Raw genomic sequence first — 19904 nt, forward strand, 5'->3', positions numbered from 1 at the left:
GAAAAGTAGAACTCCTCCAGGCTTAGCTAGATATCTCATCTCGCCCGAAGTCCATCAAATCTTCCTCTCAAGACAAGTTCATCGAACCTTGCAAAAAAAAGGGTGCTCTTGTCATTAAATCCGGAAAAGATACCTCGAAGTCAGGTCATGGTAAAGGATGGGACAATGCATATCATGAATTATGTGTCCGGCTTCAAGAATCGGATCTAGCGATCTCCAAGATGGATCATCTGTATACTGACATTCAAGAAACCTTAACCACTACTATCTTGCAGATGGAAGGTAGCTTTAGGTACCACGCATAACATCGCTGATTACGTCAAACTTTTAGTTTCTGATAAAGTTTTGTTTGGCTTTGCAGAGTCCGAGGAGCGTCATAAGATCCAAGTCCTTCGACTTTCCCAGGAAATGGATGAATTTCGCACGGAGGTTTCTCGCCTCAAGACTGAGATCGATTATTTAAATGTCGATATGTATGAGATGATTGAGACTTCTAGGAAGGTAGCGAAGGCATCTCGCAAGAATACTCAAAACTACCTGGTCTCTCTCTTTGGAAATTACTGTGACGAGCAAGGTATTCCTCATCCGACATTTCCTCTGGAGGTATTCTCTGATAACGAGCAACCAAAGGATGATAGGGTCATCTCGGACGAAGAAGATAGATTCTCTAAAGATCGCGAGGAACGGAAGGTTTATAATGCAAAAATTGAGGAGGAAGAGTCTAAGGGTGCTTCTTCTAGTACTGGTGCCGGTCTTGCTGGAATGGGTGATGAAATCCCTGACGATGTCCTTCCTTAACAACAGTCTTAGTTTTCTTCTTTCATATTTTGGTTTTATGCTTGACATACCTTGGTTTTATGTTTGACTATCTTGGAAACATTTTGTCTTTCTGGGCGCTCCAAAGCTTGGAGGGCAAAATATCTTAACCTTTTGGGTGACACTTTTGATTAAATTTTATATCCATGATTTTTATTTCGCCAAGCATATACTTACCGAGGGAATACTCAAAAGAATAATGAATTTTGAAGTATATACTTGCCTCTTATTCTTTTGTGTGTTTTCGAGGTGGGGTAAGTGGTACCTCGCCGCATCTTATTTTGTACTTCTCCTCCATATGTCATGTCTATATTCAATTTTATTATTTCATTAGCCCTTGCCTTTGTTTCTGGGCTTTGCGTTCACTCTTCTCGTCGAGGTGAAAAGTCAAGTCCTTCAAGAACATAAAACGTAAAATCATTGCATGTTCTTTATCATTTTGTTGCCACCACACAAGCTTTGAAATCCGTGAAGCATCTTGCATTAATTCTTTTTCCGACTATTTTGTGTTACTTTATACAAGGTCTTATCGTTCCTCCTAATTAAGATCTTATTTTTCCTCATCCTTTTTAAAGGATTTTAATTCGACGAAGTATTAGGTTCTTATTATCCTTGCGAATAATAATCCATCTACCTCGCCTTAACATTTGTTTTATTTTTCTCCGCAACAATGCGACAGGCCTATAATGTTCATGAATTGGTTATGTCATGAACCAATACATTTATATAATAAGGAACGCAATTTCTTGCAAACCGTGGCTATAATGTTCATGAATTGGTTCGAGTTAATCAAGTTGATTTTTCTTCAATTGGGTCTTGTATACTTCTATGAGAATATAAACTATTGAACAACTCTATAACTAGTTGCACTTGAGTCATTTGAACTAGTTGTGGTTAAGATGAATAAGGTTGATATAAAAGTGTTCATATGGATAACTTAGGTTAACTATTGTTGAGCCAACCTAGTGTACACGTTTATGTACGGTTACCCATATCTAAACGAAGGTACATTTCATTTGTGTGTAACAAGCTAAGTTCATTTAACGATGGAGATTATTTCTTTGGTTTCAAGCAAACTTAGCTTGGCTCTTAGATCAGGTTTCCTGTAACGGTGAATATTGATTGCTTTGTTTCAAAGCTATCAAACCCTGATTTAAAGACTATATAAGGGAGAACTCTAGCAACTTGGAAACCTAATCCCCACACCTCTTGTGTGATACTAGTTGCGACTAGAGATGATTCTCCTTTAACCTTAGGTTTATTCCAAAATCCTATAGGTTAACGACTTAAAGACTTAATTGGGATTGTGAAGCCAGACCCAACTATTGTCTCTGTAGTTGCGTGTTCTGATCTTACTTTATACTATCATGATTGAGTATTATCTTCTTTAAGATTTTCTTGAGATTTATCTCTGATAGATAAGATTAAAAGAAGTCACAAACATCTTCGTCTCATCGTTTGTGATTCGACAATATCTTGTTTCGCTTCCATACAATTAATATTATTATGAGGTGATTGATAATACTCGGCTGTTCTTCGGGAATATAAGTCCGGTTTATCAATTGGTTCTTGTGCACCTTGATTTATCATAAGACGGAACAAAACCCATAGGTATTTCTGTGGGAGACATACTTAACTATCTCAATAGACTTTTCTGTGTGAGACAGATTTGTTTAACAAGTCTTCGACTTTGGATCGTAGGAACTCTTAGTTGTTGGTGAGATCAGCTAAGGGAATCAAATACGTAGAATCTTGTTGGGGTTCAGAGACGTATGGAGCGCAACTGTACCTTGATCCGTATGAGATTGGTTGGGGCTGAACTACATTCCACTCTGAAATTCATTGGTAGAAGGGTAGTTTCTGTAGCGTCTTAATTCAGTATAGTGTTCAAAGCTGAACTAGGTCCCGGGGTTTTTCTGCATTTGCGGTTTACTCGTTAAGAAAACTTCTGGTGTCTATGTTATTTCTTTTCCGAATTATATTTGTTTATATAATTTAAATATCATAGGTTGTGCGTTAAGTTCAATCAGTTCTTTGGGTTGTTGAATGAATTGATTGGCACTTGGATATTGGTTTGTGATACCGTCCAAGTTATTTTTCTTATTCAATCGGGCTCGCAAATTATTATTTGTTTGATTACGGATTGCATTGAGAAATTGAGATATAACTCTTTGATATACTTTTCTAAACATTGAGTCTGACTGTCTAGTTGATTCTCTTGAAAGTATATTGGAGTTTGTCCATACAGATTGCCAAAACGAAATATTGGGTGTGGTTGTTAGACCCCCGCTTTTTCAAGTAAACATTATTATCATGGTTCAGCCCCTTCTAATAGAATCATCAACCCCTATAATAGGTTACCTCATTAATTCATTAGATTCTCTGCCTATTAATTACTGTGGAACAAAAATTCACAGACATGGCACTAGGGGTTTTGAAACTTACTCAACTGTTACCAAACGTCGAGCCACTTGTCTTGGAAACCCCAGGTGGATTAGGAACCTTGGAAAAGAACAGTAAAGATCAATCAGCTTACCAAATGGTAAGCTTAACAGGGGTGGGACTGAAGGACTTACTGCAGCGGATGAATTAGCCAGTGTGAATGATGGTGGCGTTCTAGTTGCGGACTTGAATAAAGGTGAGGTTACGCATGGTCCAGAATATGAACATGTAAAAATCGCAGATGGAGCGGTGTCTGATGATCGAATTTCCCAGGTGGACTTAAAAAAATGTCAGGTAACCACTGGTGAAAAAGCTGAGGTGAAGTTCCCGAGTGTGGCAAATGTGAATACAGATACGTCGATCGGGGTGAATGTAAAGAATGAAAAGGTATCTAAGGATGTTCCTGCTCAGAAGAACAGTAATGTAAACTACAAGTAGGATGCATGCTGCAACAGAGGCAGTCTTCATATACCCATTTGATTTCTTTCTTCAAAATTTGTTTGATTTCACCAATAATGTCTCATGTTATTGTGGTTGCCACATTCTGCATGTTCTTGATTTATTAAAGTTAAGGTATTCGTTTATCCGGTACGTCACTTGCCACCCCCATAATTTTGTTCTTGGTAAAAATAACAGAACGTGGATGACTAATATTGTCATTAAAATCCCAACTACCTTTGATATTCATTAAAAAAAAAAAAAACTGAAAATGACTGTTAAGTAAGGCTTCACGTTTGAGAAATCTTTAAACTTCTGGAGTTGAGAAAACGTATGAAGAAGATGAAGTTTACATATTCTGTGGAGTAACATGTTAACGTATACCTCCACTTACAAAATGTGTGCATATACCCATGTTTTTTTTTTTTCCTGATAATCAACCATTAGTATTTCATTCCATTAAGAAATGTTTACACGATGGTTTTCAAGAAAAAAGTACATCATAAACATGAAACAAATACAATAAAATATGCAACACGTAAATAAATCGCGAAGAGAAAGAGCGATCCACAATAGTAGCACCCAAATCTTTTACGGAGAGATTGGAGAAGGAATGGTATTCGAAATCACGTCTCGACCATTTTGATTGATTTTCTTCTTAAAAAAGAGATACTCCTATTAGAGAGAAGTGATTTGCCCAAAAACTCATGTTTAGCGAGAAGCCCAGAAACGCTAGGTATGTTATTCGGTTGAAGAAGAACTTGATCTTGTTTCTGTCAAATCGCCCGATGTACTTGTATCTGAAAACCTGAATCACGAAAAAATCTATAGAAAGAAACACTACAAAAGTGTATATAAAATCGCTCTATTAGCGAAGAAAACAATTGCCCTAATAGTGAAGAAAATAATCTCCCTAATAGCGAAGAAAATTATTCAAAACATAAAAATAAAACTAAAAGTAGGAAATCTTTGCTCTGAGCAAAGAAAAAAGAAGATGATAAGTTTTCTTCAAGGTTTTTGAGAAGGGAAAGAGAAGAGGGAGAAAAAAATTGTTGTCTTAGTTGTGCATATACCCATGTCGGCGTCCATGCATGTAATTTATGGTGGTTGACAAATTTTAATACTGTTGATACATGAAAATGAACGCCACTCAATAGGGCTAGGAAGTCCCAAGGAGGAGGGAAAATCCACCATGGAACATATGGGACTTGTGGGCTGAAGCCTAAGTCCAATAACGCATGTTCATAAAATGGAAAGGATAATGAAGGGATTTATGGAGAAGTATAAGGTAATATTGAGAGGAATGGCAATAGCAGTAAATAAGAGAGATTCCATGACACGTGGCATGATGTCATGATAAGAACGGTTTGTGGGAAAGCTTGTATAAGGAAGGACAAAGTACAATTGAAAGTAAGCTTTCTCTCTCATAGAATTCCAGGAAAAGGTGTTGTCATAGGTGTGACTAGGAGAAAACTCATATTTCACCCTCAACATTTGGTGACTATACCTGGAGGATCGTCTCTGCTCCATCGTGACACACCAAGAAGGCACCAGCTCAGGCGCGTTGGAGGATCAACAGTCGATCAACCGTTCAACCTCGTGCTTGAGAAAGTAGGAATAGTAAAAAAACCGATCACGTATGGAAGAATAACGGAGGTATAAGATAAGGAAAAGAAGCAAACAACCCCCTCACCCCACTCCCCCCACCCCCCACCGCTGCACAACTGTCTTTAAATGACATGCAAAAAGAACTATAATTAAGAGAGACGAGAGTTAAGGAAGTTGCTAAGGGTGGCCGAAGCCGAGCAAAGTACTAAAGAAACGACAACATATACAAAGGATGAAAGGGAAGCGCTTGCAGGCATGTGACGAGAGGCGATAAAAAAAATATCTGGAGACAAATACCGAGTAGTGAAGCAGGACAACTTCGACTTCACGGACAACCCATATCCTTCTGAGGTCGCAGGGTACAAATATCCTGAGGACTATACCTCATCAAAGTTCAAAGTATATAGCGGACAAGGGAAAGCACACGAACACCTCAGTCGATCCTGTCAACTATGAATGATCGAGCAACTGACGGTAAGCCGTGCTTAAGGGAATTTCCAAAGTCACCTATGAACACCGCGTTCACATAGTATGACAACTTGAAGCCAGGAAGCCAAAATTCGTGGGAAATCATGTCTACTCTCTTCCTCGGGAAATTCTACTCGGCTAAGAGAAAGATCACATCAATAGACCTAAGAAAATGCAACCAACAGATAAGATAAGAAATAGTAAAGTACATCACCAGGTTCCTCCATTACGCCTTGGACTGCCACGAAGACATCAAAGAAGACGCGTTGGTAGATATTTAATGTCATCCGCTTTCAAAAGGAGTCTGGTCAACTTCCGTTTCCAAACTTTTCTCAAATTGGAAGAAGCAGCGGTGAGGATCGCTGACTGCGTAGACGAGTCCAACGCAGACTATATTTGGCGCCATTCGGTCAATGTAGTGTCAGCAACTCGACGCAACACTTGTGAAAATAACATCCAAGAAGGGTGGAAACTGCAGGTAACCCAGCCGTATAATCGGGAAGGCGCTAGGGAACAAAGGCAAGACTTCGTCAGACCACCGCCTCTACCGTGTAGCAAAGAGAAAATCATATGACTAATGGAGCAATGGGAAATAAACGAGGGTCTCTGATTGCCGCCAATACAAACGGAACCGAGCAAAATTGATCAGAGCAACGCTCGGTGTCCATGCATGAAATGTATGGTGGTTGACAAATTTTAATCCAAATTTCAAATTTGAGACAGATCATCGAAACAATGAATTCTCTCTTTTTTTTTTTGGACAATCAACATATTTCAATTCATTCAAATCAAAACAGTGATTACATCTTCGCTTATAAAAATGACAAAAACATCAAAATAAAAGATAATCAAGACCCTAATACAAATAAGGACATCAATTACAAGTAGATCGCGAAGAGAAATAGCAATAAACTGCAAAGATATCCAATTTCTTCTTATGTATAAGGGTGACATGATGGTATATCCGGAAATGATTTCCGACCATTTAATCAGATTGTAGTCTTCTTCGAAAAGAGATGCTCCTAAAACAAAGGAGTAATTTTCCCATGAATTTGTCGATCCACACAAACGCAGATGATGATTGAAAGCGATGTAGTGATGAACCGTCGATATTTTTGATTCGAGATAAGCGCGCCACGAACCAGCCATTGAAATATGAAGAACTCGCCCCAAAACGACGAAGAAAAATCGTCCCAAAACGGTGAAGAAATATGTCAAAAGACACCATAAACGATGTAAAAACATCTTATTCATTACCTACTACCAAAAACTTTAAAAGAAAAAAAGATTCTTGCTCAGATTTGGTCCAAAAGGACCAAACCTGAACAACGCAGACCAAAAGTTTTTTTTTTCTTTTGAGAAAGGGAGGGGAAAGAGAGAGAAGAGAGAGAAAGACAATGCGGTAGAATTGTTTATAATTCTCTCTTAAACAATGTAATTTATACTTTGATCTCCATTTTATCATTTTCTCTATAATAAATTTCATTTTCGGTACAACGAAAGAGTCATAGTTTCTTTTCTTCCATAAACAAAGATGGTACTATTCTGAAAAAGGTATATTAATTATATGTCCCTAATTTTAACACCCTACAAATATATATTTATACAACAATAAATATATTTCTATTTTTTAATAACCTTATACATTTAAAATTAGATTTTCTAAATACCCTCACCCATATAATATTATTCTTTATTTTAAAATGGAACAAATTTCTTCCTCTACCATTTCACCACCACCACTAGCACCACCACCACCAACATTCAACCACCATTCCATCACCACCGTTCAACGACCACCACCTACCAACCGCCACCACCACTAATATTCCACCACCACTTCGTCACCACCACCATTACACCACCACCAGTACGCCACCACCACTAGTCCGTCTTTGCCGTCACCGCCACCACTGGTTCAGATATTTTTGTATCAACAACAGTAGTTGATCCAAATAAAAATAGAATTAATAGTAGAAATTGATCCAATTTAGGGGATCAACAGTAGAAGTTTATCCAAATTAGGGGATCAACAACAGTAGTTGATCCCTAAATTGGATCAACAATGAAAGTTGATCCATGTCAATGGAGCAAACTTGGCGTGAGTCGAACACGCATCACCTTACATGGAATCAGTCATGCTACCATTGCACTACAAGTTCAACATTTGAAAAAATTTACATGATTTAAACTACAAGCACGATTATACTAATTCAAGGAAATGTTGTCAACATTAGAAGTTAATCGGATCAACAACAATAATTGGTCTCATAAAAAATTGGGTCAACAACAGGAATTAATTCCATAAATGAGATCAATAACCCTAATTGATCTCACAAATAATTGGATCAACAACAAGAATTGATCTTATTTACAACGATAGTTGAACCATAAAAAGAGATCAAAAACCGGAGTTGATATTCGTGAAACTGAACATAAAAGAGTCCAGTTTATGTCAATTAGACATGTGAGGCCAGATAGTCGAATTATGTCCGATCAACCCATCAGCAAAGAAAAAGCCTACCCTCCCCATGATAAGATTAAAAGCTGGTGTGCTAGAATATTTCCTAATGGTGACCAAAACTTCATGTAACCAAACAAACAGAGAGGGAGGACTCACATGGCCAAACATGTTCCTTACTCAGATATATAAAATATGTGGAAACATCCCACAAATCCAAATTTGGTTCCTCTCTCTTCCAAAAACTCATGATTGAGATGGTATATTTTTGTAGCCCACAATGTATAATCTACGGTTAGGATTACTAGTTTTATATTGAATACAAATTTTCATTTTTCAGAGGGACTTAATTAACCTTTATCCAATATGCATTATAAATCTATTTCTTTTTTTAAATAAGACTCAATTAATAACACAAAATTGGTTAAAAAGACCAAAATCAATAATTTCTGGGTGAAAAAGACATCTAGATTTTGATACTGTTTAAATGGACAAAAATGTAAAAATAGCCAGGATGTGAACAGTTTCATCTTGCCCATTTTCAAATACTTTTTCTTATTTTTAATTTACACATGATGCATCCAGTTTCATCCTTGCTATTTTTTAAGTTTAAGCCACAATGAATCCAGTTTCATCCTAACTATTTTTTGTTTTGTCCATTTCACCCATATAAATTTTTACTCGTCCATTAGAACCGTGTTTTAAAAATATTTGGACAAATGACCCATTTTCCGAATTAATAACCGGTCATTAGTACATGGATTTTGTGGGCGTTTTTTTTAGGACGACAAGTTCTCCACTTCCATTATGGTTACCTTATTTTTATCTTGGAATTATTCTTCCGGTTTCTAATCCCTTCAAAACTCTTTTTTTTCTCCCTTGTTTATTCTTCGGTTTCAATTCCCTTCCCTTTTCTTTTCTTTTCCACTGTAAAAGATGTCCATTTTTAGAACTTGTTAATAATCTTAGCCCCTGATGAAAAGTTAATAGCAGCCTTAATGTATTTACCATGGAATTGCTTCATAGCTTGTTTTGTTTTTGACTTTCCCATGGGTTCAATATCCATCACACTTTGGTAGTACTTCTGTGTTTAGCATTCATTATTACGTTCATCTGTTAATTGTTTATCACACTTTGGTAGTACTTCTGTGTTTAGCATTCATTATTACGTTCATCTGTTAATTGTTTATCACACTTTGGTAGTACCGTTTAGTTGTTCATCTCTTCACGTCATTATGTACTTTTTTACTGTCTTCGATCTTAAGTTGCGATCATATCTCTAGGTACTGCAAATTCCGTCCTTATCGAGCAAAAAAAAAAAAAAGTACTGCCAATTTTCCAATCTACAGCTGCGGATGTTGATAATGAACTAGTAGATAATTACAATTTTCACTAGTTATGAAATGTGAAAATTACTATTTTCATCATTAGTAACTTGTGAAAACTAGAATTTGCACCCGTCAATATTTCTATTGAAAAATTCAATTTTCACGTGTTTAAGAGTGAAATTTCTCTTTTTCACATGCGTTTTTGAGTGATAATTGTAATTTATGTGGAGTGAGGAATTAAAAACTCTGGCTTTTATTTCAACATACTAGTTCCCGTGAGAACTGATGTTTTCACTTATCGCGACCGACACTATACCGGTGAAAACTGAAATTTTCATGGTTATTTCTAATGAAAATTGATATTTTCACCAATCTCGTTCATTATTATCTAGAACTGCATAGAAAAACTCAGGGCTTCTCATTTTGAGCCTAAGATCAATAAAACAAGGATAACGTATCCCCATTTAGTCGCTTTAGTTCAAAAATAAAACCTCTAGAGAATACAATAGGGTCAATACTTACATATTCTGGATAATGAACTCCTTCATATTCAACAGAAAATAGATAGTAGCTAGACCGACACTGCCTCCACTTCATTTTTAGCCTAACACCAATCCCACCAGGAATTCACCTATTTAGAGCCTTTATTCAAGCTTACTAGCTAGTGATGTTACACAACTACGTACTAAGCCTGCATATTGTAGTTCAAAACGAAAAGTCCTATTGGAGAAAGTGAAAAATGAAACTTTCTCAATAACCATATGTGAAAACTATTACTTTCACAACCACGGAACGTGAAAACCGCATATTTTTTTTTCACTATGCAATAACGAAATGTGAAAAATGAAAATTTCACAATAACGAAATGTGAAAATTGCATTTTCTAAGTGATTATTTGGGAAAATTACATCTTTCACAACAATGGAAAGACACCGCGATAACAAAATCGAATTTCGTTGAAAATGAATAAGCTACCTGTACTACTGAAGTTATTTGGGTCTTCAAGTTTAGCACGATTTAGACAAACCCAATAATATAAAATTGTGAAAACAAAAATTATCATTTAGAATGCATTGAGTGATTTAGCTGAAAACAATAAAATCAGATCTGGATAGTGATAAATGGACGTAACCAAATCATACAAAATACTATCATTATGGTGATATACAAGATCACCAATCAAAACTTGTTTCACCATAAAACACCAGTGTGATAATCAAAAATATATAACTAGAGCTAATAAAGAAAAAACCTTGGGAAGGACAAGAACAACAAGGTGATGATATGATGATTTTGATAATGGAAAATCTCTAAAGTAAAATGTAGGTGAACTAGTTGATCAAAGAAGAACAAAACGGCTTCTCTTTTCCGACCTTGTGGAATTTTTGTTTAAGAAAAAAACCAGTTAAAAAATATATGAGCGTGAATCGCGTGATATACTAGGATAAGATTTTCCAATATGATCGCTATTTGACTCTTTCCTTATAGCTATAAATATTTTTAACGAAAAAAAAAATCCTAAAAAGTCTTACTTACTTATAAGATAAAGGTTAGTTTAGTAATGTAGTGTACCCAGTGTAGGCCATCTCGGCCGAGATTTCGGCAATATTTCGCGTTTCGTCCCAAGAGCGAGACAATTCTCACAATACCGCGAGACGATATTTTTGAAAAAATCTCGGATGGTACCGGTCTTACCGGTCAGAACCGGTTATCTCGGCCGAAATGTTCTTTATTTTTTCTTCATTAGATCAACTAATCTGACTTCACAAACAAAAATTAAAGAGAACACTTCTGTTGATTTCACATACAAAGATTAAAGGAACCATTTTTTTATTGATTCATCTTACACATACATAAACCAAAAAGACATGGAAAATATCTAATCAACCTGATAAACAAGCTAAGAAAACCAATCGCACAAAAATGGTTTTGTGAAAGAAAAATGATTACAATTGAGGAGCTATTAGACTAGGAAAACTATAACTTCTTCTCGTTGAAGACTAGGAGCTATTGTTGTTGTTGAAGAACTTTTTGGCTGTTGTTATTCATCCTCTTTTGATGTTGTATTATTTGAAATTTGGGGATTAAATTAGGTTTCCAGACTATATAAGAAAAACATAGTAAGAAAGATGAAGATGACATTAGAAGTAGGAGAGTTGAAAGAGGGAGGCGGAGAGACCGAGTGAAAAGCGAAAACCATGACCACTCCTTTAGCTTTCACAGTGCACGTGTAGTACTAGTTTTTCTTCATATAACATATTGAGGTTTACCTATATACGTGTCTGCAGCTATATCCATGTAGTTACACGTGTGCAATACTTGGTATTTTTACAAATTTCTTTGTGATGCGTCGAGTTTGCATTCTCAAACCCTCGTCGGTGCTACCCAAGTCATTGTACGAGCGAAGAAATGCAAGTGTGTGTGATATTTTCAATTTTTAGGCCTTTTATATAGCTTAACAGGTGGAAAAAAATGTGCGCCATGAAAATTATAAATATAAAATTTATAACCGGTAAAGCACCGATATTTGAAACCGAAATCTCCCCGATACAATGTTGTATCAGTGTACCGGTCTTAACCGAGACGAAACCGGTATCCGATATTAACTATAAATATTATGTCAATTTCCTCCCATGGTCTTATATGTGTGTACCTATAAACTAATTATGGGTTTGGCATATATGGAGTCTTAATGATAGATTTGTAATAAACAAAGCTAAGAAATTGGGTTGGAAATAAGTTTCCCCATATGTGATATACAACCGTATTCTGTATATTATAAGGATCTCTATGTTATTGTAATCCAAAACACAGATTTGACTAAGTTTAATATTATTGTCATACCATGATCATAATCTATGAAAAATAGAATTTGCGTTAAAAAGCCTGACTACTTTTGTTAATTTTAAAAACAAAGAAAATGATTGAAAATGACTTGATATGTAGAGATCCGCGTTTGTCGATCAATTTTACACTTTTGTCGATTAGACATGTAAGGTTAAAGGTTACATAGTCGAATTATTTGTATAACCAACCCGCGTAATCTGGGAGTACATCTCCAAATTTCCCATAGTAATCTGGGTAAGATTAAAAGGTGCACCTTTCTCCCGGAAACTGTGCTAGAATTTCTTTTTTTAAATCCAAAAAACTACCTGGATAATCAGGCAAACAGAGGTGTATTTGCAAGAAACCACACAAATATAAGAATCTACTAGTAATTAAGCAGTTTCAAAGTGAATCATTTTTTTATTTATTAAAATCACAAGAACAAATATAAGGTAATAGGAAATTCAGGTTACTCTTTCTCACTTTACAATCTTTCTCTCTCCTAATTTCTTGACCAAAGTTCCTCTGAAAAAACCCCCCTCTCTATAGACCAACTACTCTTTATATAGGATATTACATAATGAATGACAGCTAAGAGATCCTTTATTTTCGGAATCCTTGTGCGAATGTTGGTTATTTTCGCAGACCTTATAAACTTCGCACAGTTCTTCACACTTTATTTGTGATTAGGTTGACATCATTCAATTCGTTATCACATCTGAGTGTATGCGACGCTCTTTACACACATTTAATTATTCCTTACTCGCATATAATATATGTGCGATATTCTATTCCTACATTTTACCTCTTCTCGTTTCGTTCTCAAATCCTACTTGATGAGCGAAATGAGAAATCTTCAATTTGTCTTATCGCACATGCTTATCTTTTCAAATTCTACCTTGCCGACAAATATCATATTCAACTCTTCCTTTTTACGCGTGTCTTCTCGACCACACACCATTTGACACGTCTTTCGAACCGTTCTTTTCTATCCAATCATTCCTTCGCATTAATGAGGTAAATTCCTCAATTTTCGAGAGTAATTTCTCTTTTTATCATTATTTACTTCGTCTTCTTCTCTTTTTTACTTCTTTTTTCTTCTTCTGCTGCTACTTCTCTTTTTTTACAATCCTTCACTAAAAATCTTTGCGTTATTAAAAATCTTTGCGTTTTCTCATCTTCCTTCTCTATTATTTGATCTCATCTTTACCTGATCTCATCTTGATCATATTAAATTCTCCTTCAAGCTCTTACCATTCCCATTCTTCTAATGACACCAATTGCTAAGAAAAATGAAGCATCTTTTATAATTTTGAAGGATCAACTCAGCGCAAGAGGCTATTCACTTTCTCTTCCTTCTGGATCTAATTACTCATGCAAACTCACTCTTGATCTGATTAACTCCGAAAAATGGACAAATCAAAGAATTGTCGTTTCTTGGAACGACTTTTAACTGGTCTTCCTGTCCCATTATATGATCCCACTATTCCTTTATTTTATGAAATTTTAGATGATAAACGATTCGCACGGGGTATTTTTCAGCTGAGCGGTGATGCTATTAGGATAATTCTTGAATATGCTCGTCGCGCAGCTGGTTTAGGAACTTCCTATGCCTATGAAGTACGAAATATACTGCATCGTGACAAACTGATTGACCATGTTGAATATACTCTCGATAATTTCTTTAAGCACTATTATGTGGATCTTATGAAGAAAGAATCTACTAGATGGGCTATTCGCATAAGATGAAAGGATACTTATACTGAGAATGAGAAGATCATGCGAGATGTTGACTGGAATGACAATTCCAACCATACTGCTCGTAGATCTAATGATATTGTTTGGGAAAATTGTCCTGTCATTTTAATGGGCCCTTACATATCTGGTAGAGCTGTTGATCATTCTGATCTCCCACTTCCTGAAGAATTTCCAATTATCATCCTTGGGAGATCATTTTATCTGAGGAAGAGAAACAAGTATATTATCTTCGCATGAATATCTTTTTCTTCACTTATATATTAGAATTCTCACTTATTCCTTTTTTCTTTTTAGACCATTAAGGGAAAACGACCAGTTAAACGAGCTAATAAATCAACTGATGCGACATCTTCGCAGAATGAAGAGGTGAGAACATTCTCTCTCTTATTTTAACAATATATTGTTGCCTCTGTTGCTCATCTGTACCATTCGCGCAGATGGAGATTTCAAACGTTAAAGTCAAAGGTCGAACCAAAACCAAAGCTATCAGAACCAATAGTTCATCTTCCCCTTCCAATCTTTCCAAAAGACGTCGAAGATTTTATGATTCCGCTTCGAATTCTGAATCTGAATCTGATGATGATGATTCTTCTCCTATCAAAGATTCAGTTAATTCGTCTATGGGTCATCTTTCTTCTCTTTTTGTCGATTCGATGGCTGCTATGGGTAATGAAGAATTATGTCATAGATTTGATATGGTTTCGAAGATTTGTGATGCTCCCCGTCTAGATGATCCATCAATTCGTAGGGCTTCAACTTTATTGGATCCCAATTTTCAATTTGCTTTGGGTTCTCTGGTAATTTCTGTCCCTTTGTAATTTTTCTAATAAAATTTTAATCTTCACATCCTAATATGAACCCCAATTTTCGCAGATGTCTCGCATATCATATGTGGTATCTTCAGATTATGAATGGAGACTCCAATCTCTTCAATCTAAACTTGAAAGCGAAGTTTCTACTTCTGCGAATAAAATTTCAGAGCTTCGCAAAAGGAATGATCAGCTAGCTGGTATACCAATTTTTCTCTTATATATTTATGCTTTTCCTTATTCACTCTCCTTTTATTTTCTTTTAATTATATATTCTTGCAGAAATCTATCGTCTTTCTGATGAAGCAGCTTCTTTGTTTTGCTCTGTCCATCATCCAATTGATGATGATACCCTCCTTAACTATCTCAATTCTTCCTTAAACAACCTTTCCGAAGGTAGAATAAATTCCCTAACTCTTGAGAAACTCAGATCAGAATACCAGCTTCTTAGTATTGACCACAGAAGTGTTTTGACCACTTGTAACGGTTATAAGCATCGTTTCCTAGAATCCAAATCTAAGATTAAGGTTTTAGAAGCAGAAGTTAATTCCCTTATTAATGAGAAAGATAAATCCTTTATCAAGGGTGCGAAAGCTTTGAAAGAATTCCAAGGAACTATTCTCCAAGTTAAAATAGATCGGGATCTTGCCATTAAAGAGAAGAATGAATTGATGGAGCGAGAAAAATTGATTCGATCTCAACTTCTTATAAAAAGCGATGTTGAATTTGATTGGGATGCTAGAGTCTTAAGCAACACTAGAGAAGCTTTAGCTGTGAATATGAGCCTTGAATCCGAACATTCTGCCTTGATTAGAGATATTATGTCCAATAATGAAGGTCATTTGTTGCTCTTTTATATTTGCCCTTTCTGAATAGGATTATCCTCTTTTAACTCTAACTTATCTTTATATTTCGCAGAGAAGGAGAAGAAACAACTTGGGGATATCGCAGAGTTAAAGAAACAACTTGAAGAATTGAATGCGAAGTTTACTGCCCGTAATTCCAAATATCGAAGGCTCAAGGGAAATTATATCATCACTATTTCAAACAATAATAAGGATGCTCTTCGCGCTCGTGATGCTGCAGTCAAGATATTCTGAAAAAAATTCCTCTTTCGAAGTACGAATTCGCTGATGTTTCTCCCAACGAGGACATTCCTGATATTACTGATAGTGAAGCAGAGTATGAAGAGTACGAAGAAGAAGAAGATAAAATCCATAACTATGATGTTGAGCGAAGCAACAATGATGGTTCTAATGATAATCAGAACAACGAAGATAATCCACACAATGACTGATTACTTTTATCTATTGTAGATTCTTCTTCTTGTAAATCTTTATGTTTTCTTGAATAGTTTCCTTTTAGTGTTATTCTTGAACATATGTTATGTTTCTTAAATATATTAATCACTTTCTTCACTTCATTTTTAGATTTGTACTTATTAGAATACCAATCTTTCTTATATGAGTTTATCATATGGGGCAAGTAACATTTTTTAATGTTTGCATTCCCATTCTTGTCTCTGTTACTTGTCACCAAATGATATACTCATGATCAAATGCATTTCGCGTGCCTCAGTCATTTACTTTACACATGCAATTAAGATCACAATTGTCCTTCTTCGCAACACTTTTCTGGAAATATGAGATCAGATGTGCGAAATTACTTTATTCTGCAAAACAAACATGTAATCAGAGAAATATATTGTCTTTATCTCTTGAGGTCTTATTGTTCCTTCCTAAGTAAAGGTATTATTTTGCCTATTACATTTTGTTGTGCGACGAAATCGCAGGACGTTTCTATATTTTACTGCATCGACCCATTGATCTCGTCTTAACTTATTCTTGTATTCTTACCTCTTCAGGTTTTCTCGTGCATAAATGCGATAAGCCTTAATACTCCCGTGAGTAGAAAGCCTCATGATATTTACGTCTTTGACACAATTCAGCTCCCTAATGGAGGGTGCCGTCCTTATCTTCCTCCTAGTTTCCATAAATCATAGAGGCTTACCTCTACCGGGTTAAGGTTGGCTCCTCCCATCCGGTAATACAACAACCAGTTGATTTCGCAGCCTCTTTTCACTCCATCCATAAGGTTTATGGTTACGAGACTGCACCCTAAGTGGGGTATCTTCGGACCGAGTGCATCATAGCCAAGACTTGTCAAGAGTGGTAAAGTACGCTCCAATGCCCCTCATACTCTTGACTCAACCGTGTACCTCGGTGCCTTGGTCGAGTTCTGCATTCCTTGGGAGAGATCCTCAATCTTTCGACTTAGGCATCTCTTCCGGATGGGATTTTTCGTTTTCTCTCACCCCAAATATCCATGACTCAAGTTCCAGGGTTGGTATGGCTTTCCCTTGAGTCATGCTGAACTAGCTTGTGAATTATGACGTGCTTTAGGTCTTACTTTTTGCCTCTTGCATATATGTGAACTAGGGTGCACGCCACAATCGCATAGCTAGGCTCCCTAATTGGAGTCTTTATCTCTGATGCCTTTTGTCAAGGTATTATTTCTGTGTCTTAGTATATAAGAGAATCTCTTAAGAAGAGGAGAATCTTCAATCTTATTATAATCTCTTTCATGGAATTATACCATCATGAAGTTGTAAAGTTTTCTCTTTCTATTGTTACTTTTAAGTTATGCAACTCTCAGTACATAGAATTTTTATTACTCATAAAAGAAACAATTATTTATTCTTCAAATGCTTAATCATCTACATAGCTTATGTGATATTCTTGATTTTACAGATTCTTTATAGGGAATTAATTCGCATAGTTTCTCCATAGTGTGCGAACAACCGCACAATTAGACATATGTTTCTTGGTGCGAGCGTTCTCGGAAGATTCTGCCTCAGTATCATTCTTTTCAGCTGTTTCAACTCTAGACACTACGTCCACCATTAGCCTTTCACTTCTTTGATTGTCTTTAACATGTTTCTTCCAGTTTCTTCGCTTATTCTCTCTTTCTTCGCATTTGTCCACATCAATTTCTTGGAAATTTTTTCCCACATTTGGATCACCCCTTATCATTCCAATTCCTTGATGTAGTGGAAATTTTATGCATTGATGAAATGTCAAAGCTGCCCCCAAAATACCGTGCAGCCATGGTCTTCCAATCAAAGCATTTTAAGGGGACTCTACATCAACAACGCAGAATATGATTTTTGTAATAGATTCTTCAAGGGAATTCACATTGTCACCTCTCCTTTAGGCTTATTAGCAGAACCGTTGAATCCATAAATCTTGTAAGTGGACGGAATTAGTTCGTTATATTTTCCTCCCATGGTCTTATATGTGTGATAAAAGAGGATGTCAACCAAACTTCCCGGATCTATAAGTATTATGTCAATTTCCCATACGTTTGCATCATGTTCTTCCTCCTTATCATCGTCTTCTAATTTTGCTTTGGGATTAATGCCAAGTTTTACCACTAATGGACTCTCATGTGATTCTCCTCCTCTTGGTGTCTCTTCAGCACTGAACGAAATGACTTGTTTTTTACAATCTTTTAATGGCGATATCTTCGCAAGGTTAAGTATCTCTCGTCCATCATTATCTCTCGCATGCACTCCACTTAAGATATTATCATGAAAGTCTTCGATGTTTTTGAAAGAGTGAATAATTGAATTGCAATATAAATTCTTGGCTTTCGCATCCACTTCAATCACATATGTATTTTTTCCTTTCTCTGCAATGTATGTGTTGCCTCTAAGTGGTGGTGGTGGTAAATTCTGTTGCTGTTGTGCTAAGAAGTGATTTAATTTTCCTTGTTCTATCATTTGTAGTATAATCTTTCTCACATTTCTACAATTATGCGTTGTGTGCCAATGAAAGTGATGATACACACATAAATCCTTACTTCGTCTACCTGATGGTGGCTCATTTCCTAAATTAAAGGGCTCTGGAATATCTTTCATTAAAATAACAGCTTCCCATACTTTCTCTATTATTGTATTCAATGGTGGAAGTTTTATTTGTTCCCAAACTATCTTTTGGTTTCCTTGTTTCTTATTATAATATGGTTGCTGCTGTTGTTGACCTCCATAATTTTCTTGTTGGTTATGCATTCTTTGAATTTTATTATTGCCTCCCCTATTTTAAAGTTGTTTTTCTTTGTATTCTCTTTCAAACTCTTTTTGATCTGCACTTCCCATGGCTACTAACTTTTGTCTTTCTCCACATTTTTCTTTCACTGACTTCCTTGAGATGTACTCGCAACTGCATTTGTTATTCTTGGAAGTAAACTCGCATTCCCACTCGCATGGTTCATCGCAACTGGATAAGATTCCATATCTCTTTTCTTTTCTTCTAAAGCTATATATTCTTCTTGAAATTCATGCAATTCTGACATAATTATGGTATCTTTTATCCTGAAGATTTGTGTGTACAATAAGTCTGTAGGGAAAAGAGCATTGATAAAAGACAATATAATATTTCGTTCATCTACTCTTCTTCCCATTTCACTACACATAGTTCTCCAACGTGTTGTTAAATGTCGCAGACTCTCATTAATCCTTCTGCGAAGCCCAAATGCTGTTTCAATTCCTGGTCTTGACATGTTATTGCTGATATATTTCCCCAAAAATATGTTTTGTAGATGATGAAAAGATCTTATAGTTCCCACAGGCAACCCCTCAAACCATTGCAATGCTTTTCCAATTAAGCTGGCTGGGAAATATTTACACAATACTGTATCATTCCCTTCCCATTGCAGTAAAGATTGGTTATAAGCTTTTACGTGTTGTATTGCACACGTAGTTCCATCAAAAATATGAGTAAATGTAGGTAAAGTACACTTAGAAGGTATTATTGCAGTTTGTACGTGCCTTGCGAAAGGTGTTTTTCCAGCTTCTTCTACGGCTTCTTCTAACTGTCTTCTTCCACCATTTTTTCGCACAACTATCATTTCTCGTAATTCTGCCGTTTCTCTAAGAATTTCTTCACTCAT

General features: G+C 35.9%; 1 protein-coding gene across 1 annotated transcript; it reads right to left on the bottom strand.

Moving 5' to 3' along the window:
- Positions 1 to 19145: 19145 nt before the first annotated feature.
- LOC113339448 lies at positions 19146 to 19904 on the bottom strand. Its single transcript, XM_026584718.1, has one exon. It carries the CDS (start codon positions 19902 to 19904, stop codon positions 19146 to 19148), a length of 759 nt encoding a protein of 252 aa, XP_026440503.1.

This window comes from Papaver somniferum, unplaced genomic scaffold, assembly GCF_003573695.1.
Source record: "Papaver somniferum cultivar HN1 unplaced genomic scaffold, ASM357369v1 unplaced-scaffold_21, whole genome shotgun sequence".
Lineage (NCBI taxonomy): Eukaryota > Viridiplantae > Streptophyta > Magnoliopsida > Ranunculales > Papaveraceae > Papaver > Papaver somniferum.

Excerpts from the sequence above, each read along its gene's own strand:
- LOC113339448 (XM_026584718.1), bottom strand. The coding sequence starts at position 19,904 with ATGAGTGAAGAAATTCTTAGAGAAACGGCAGAATTACGAGAAATGATA.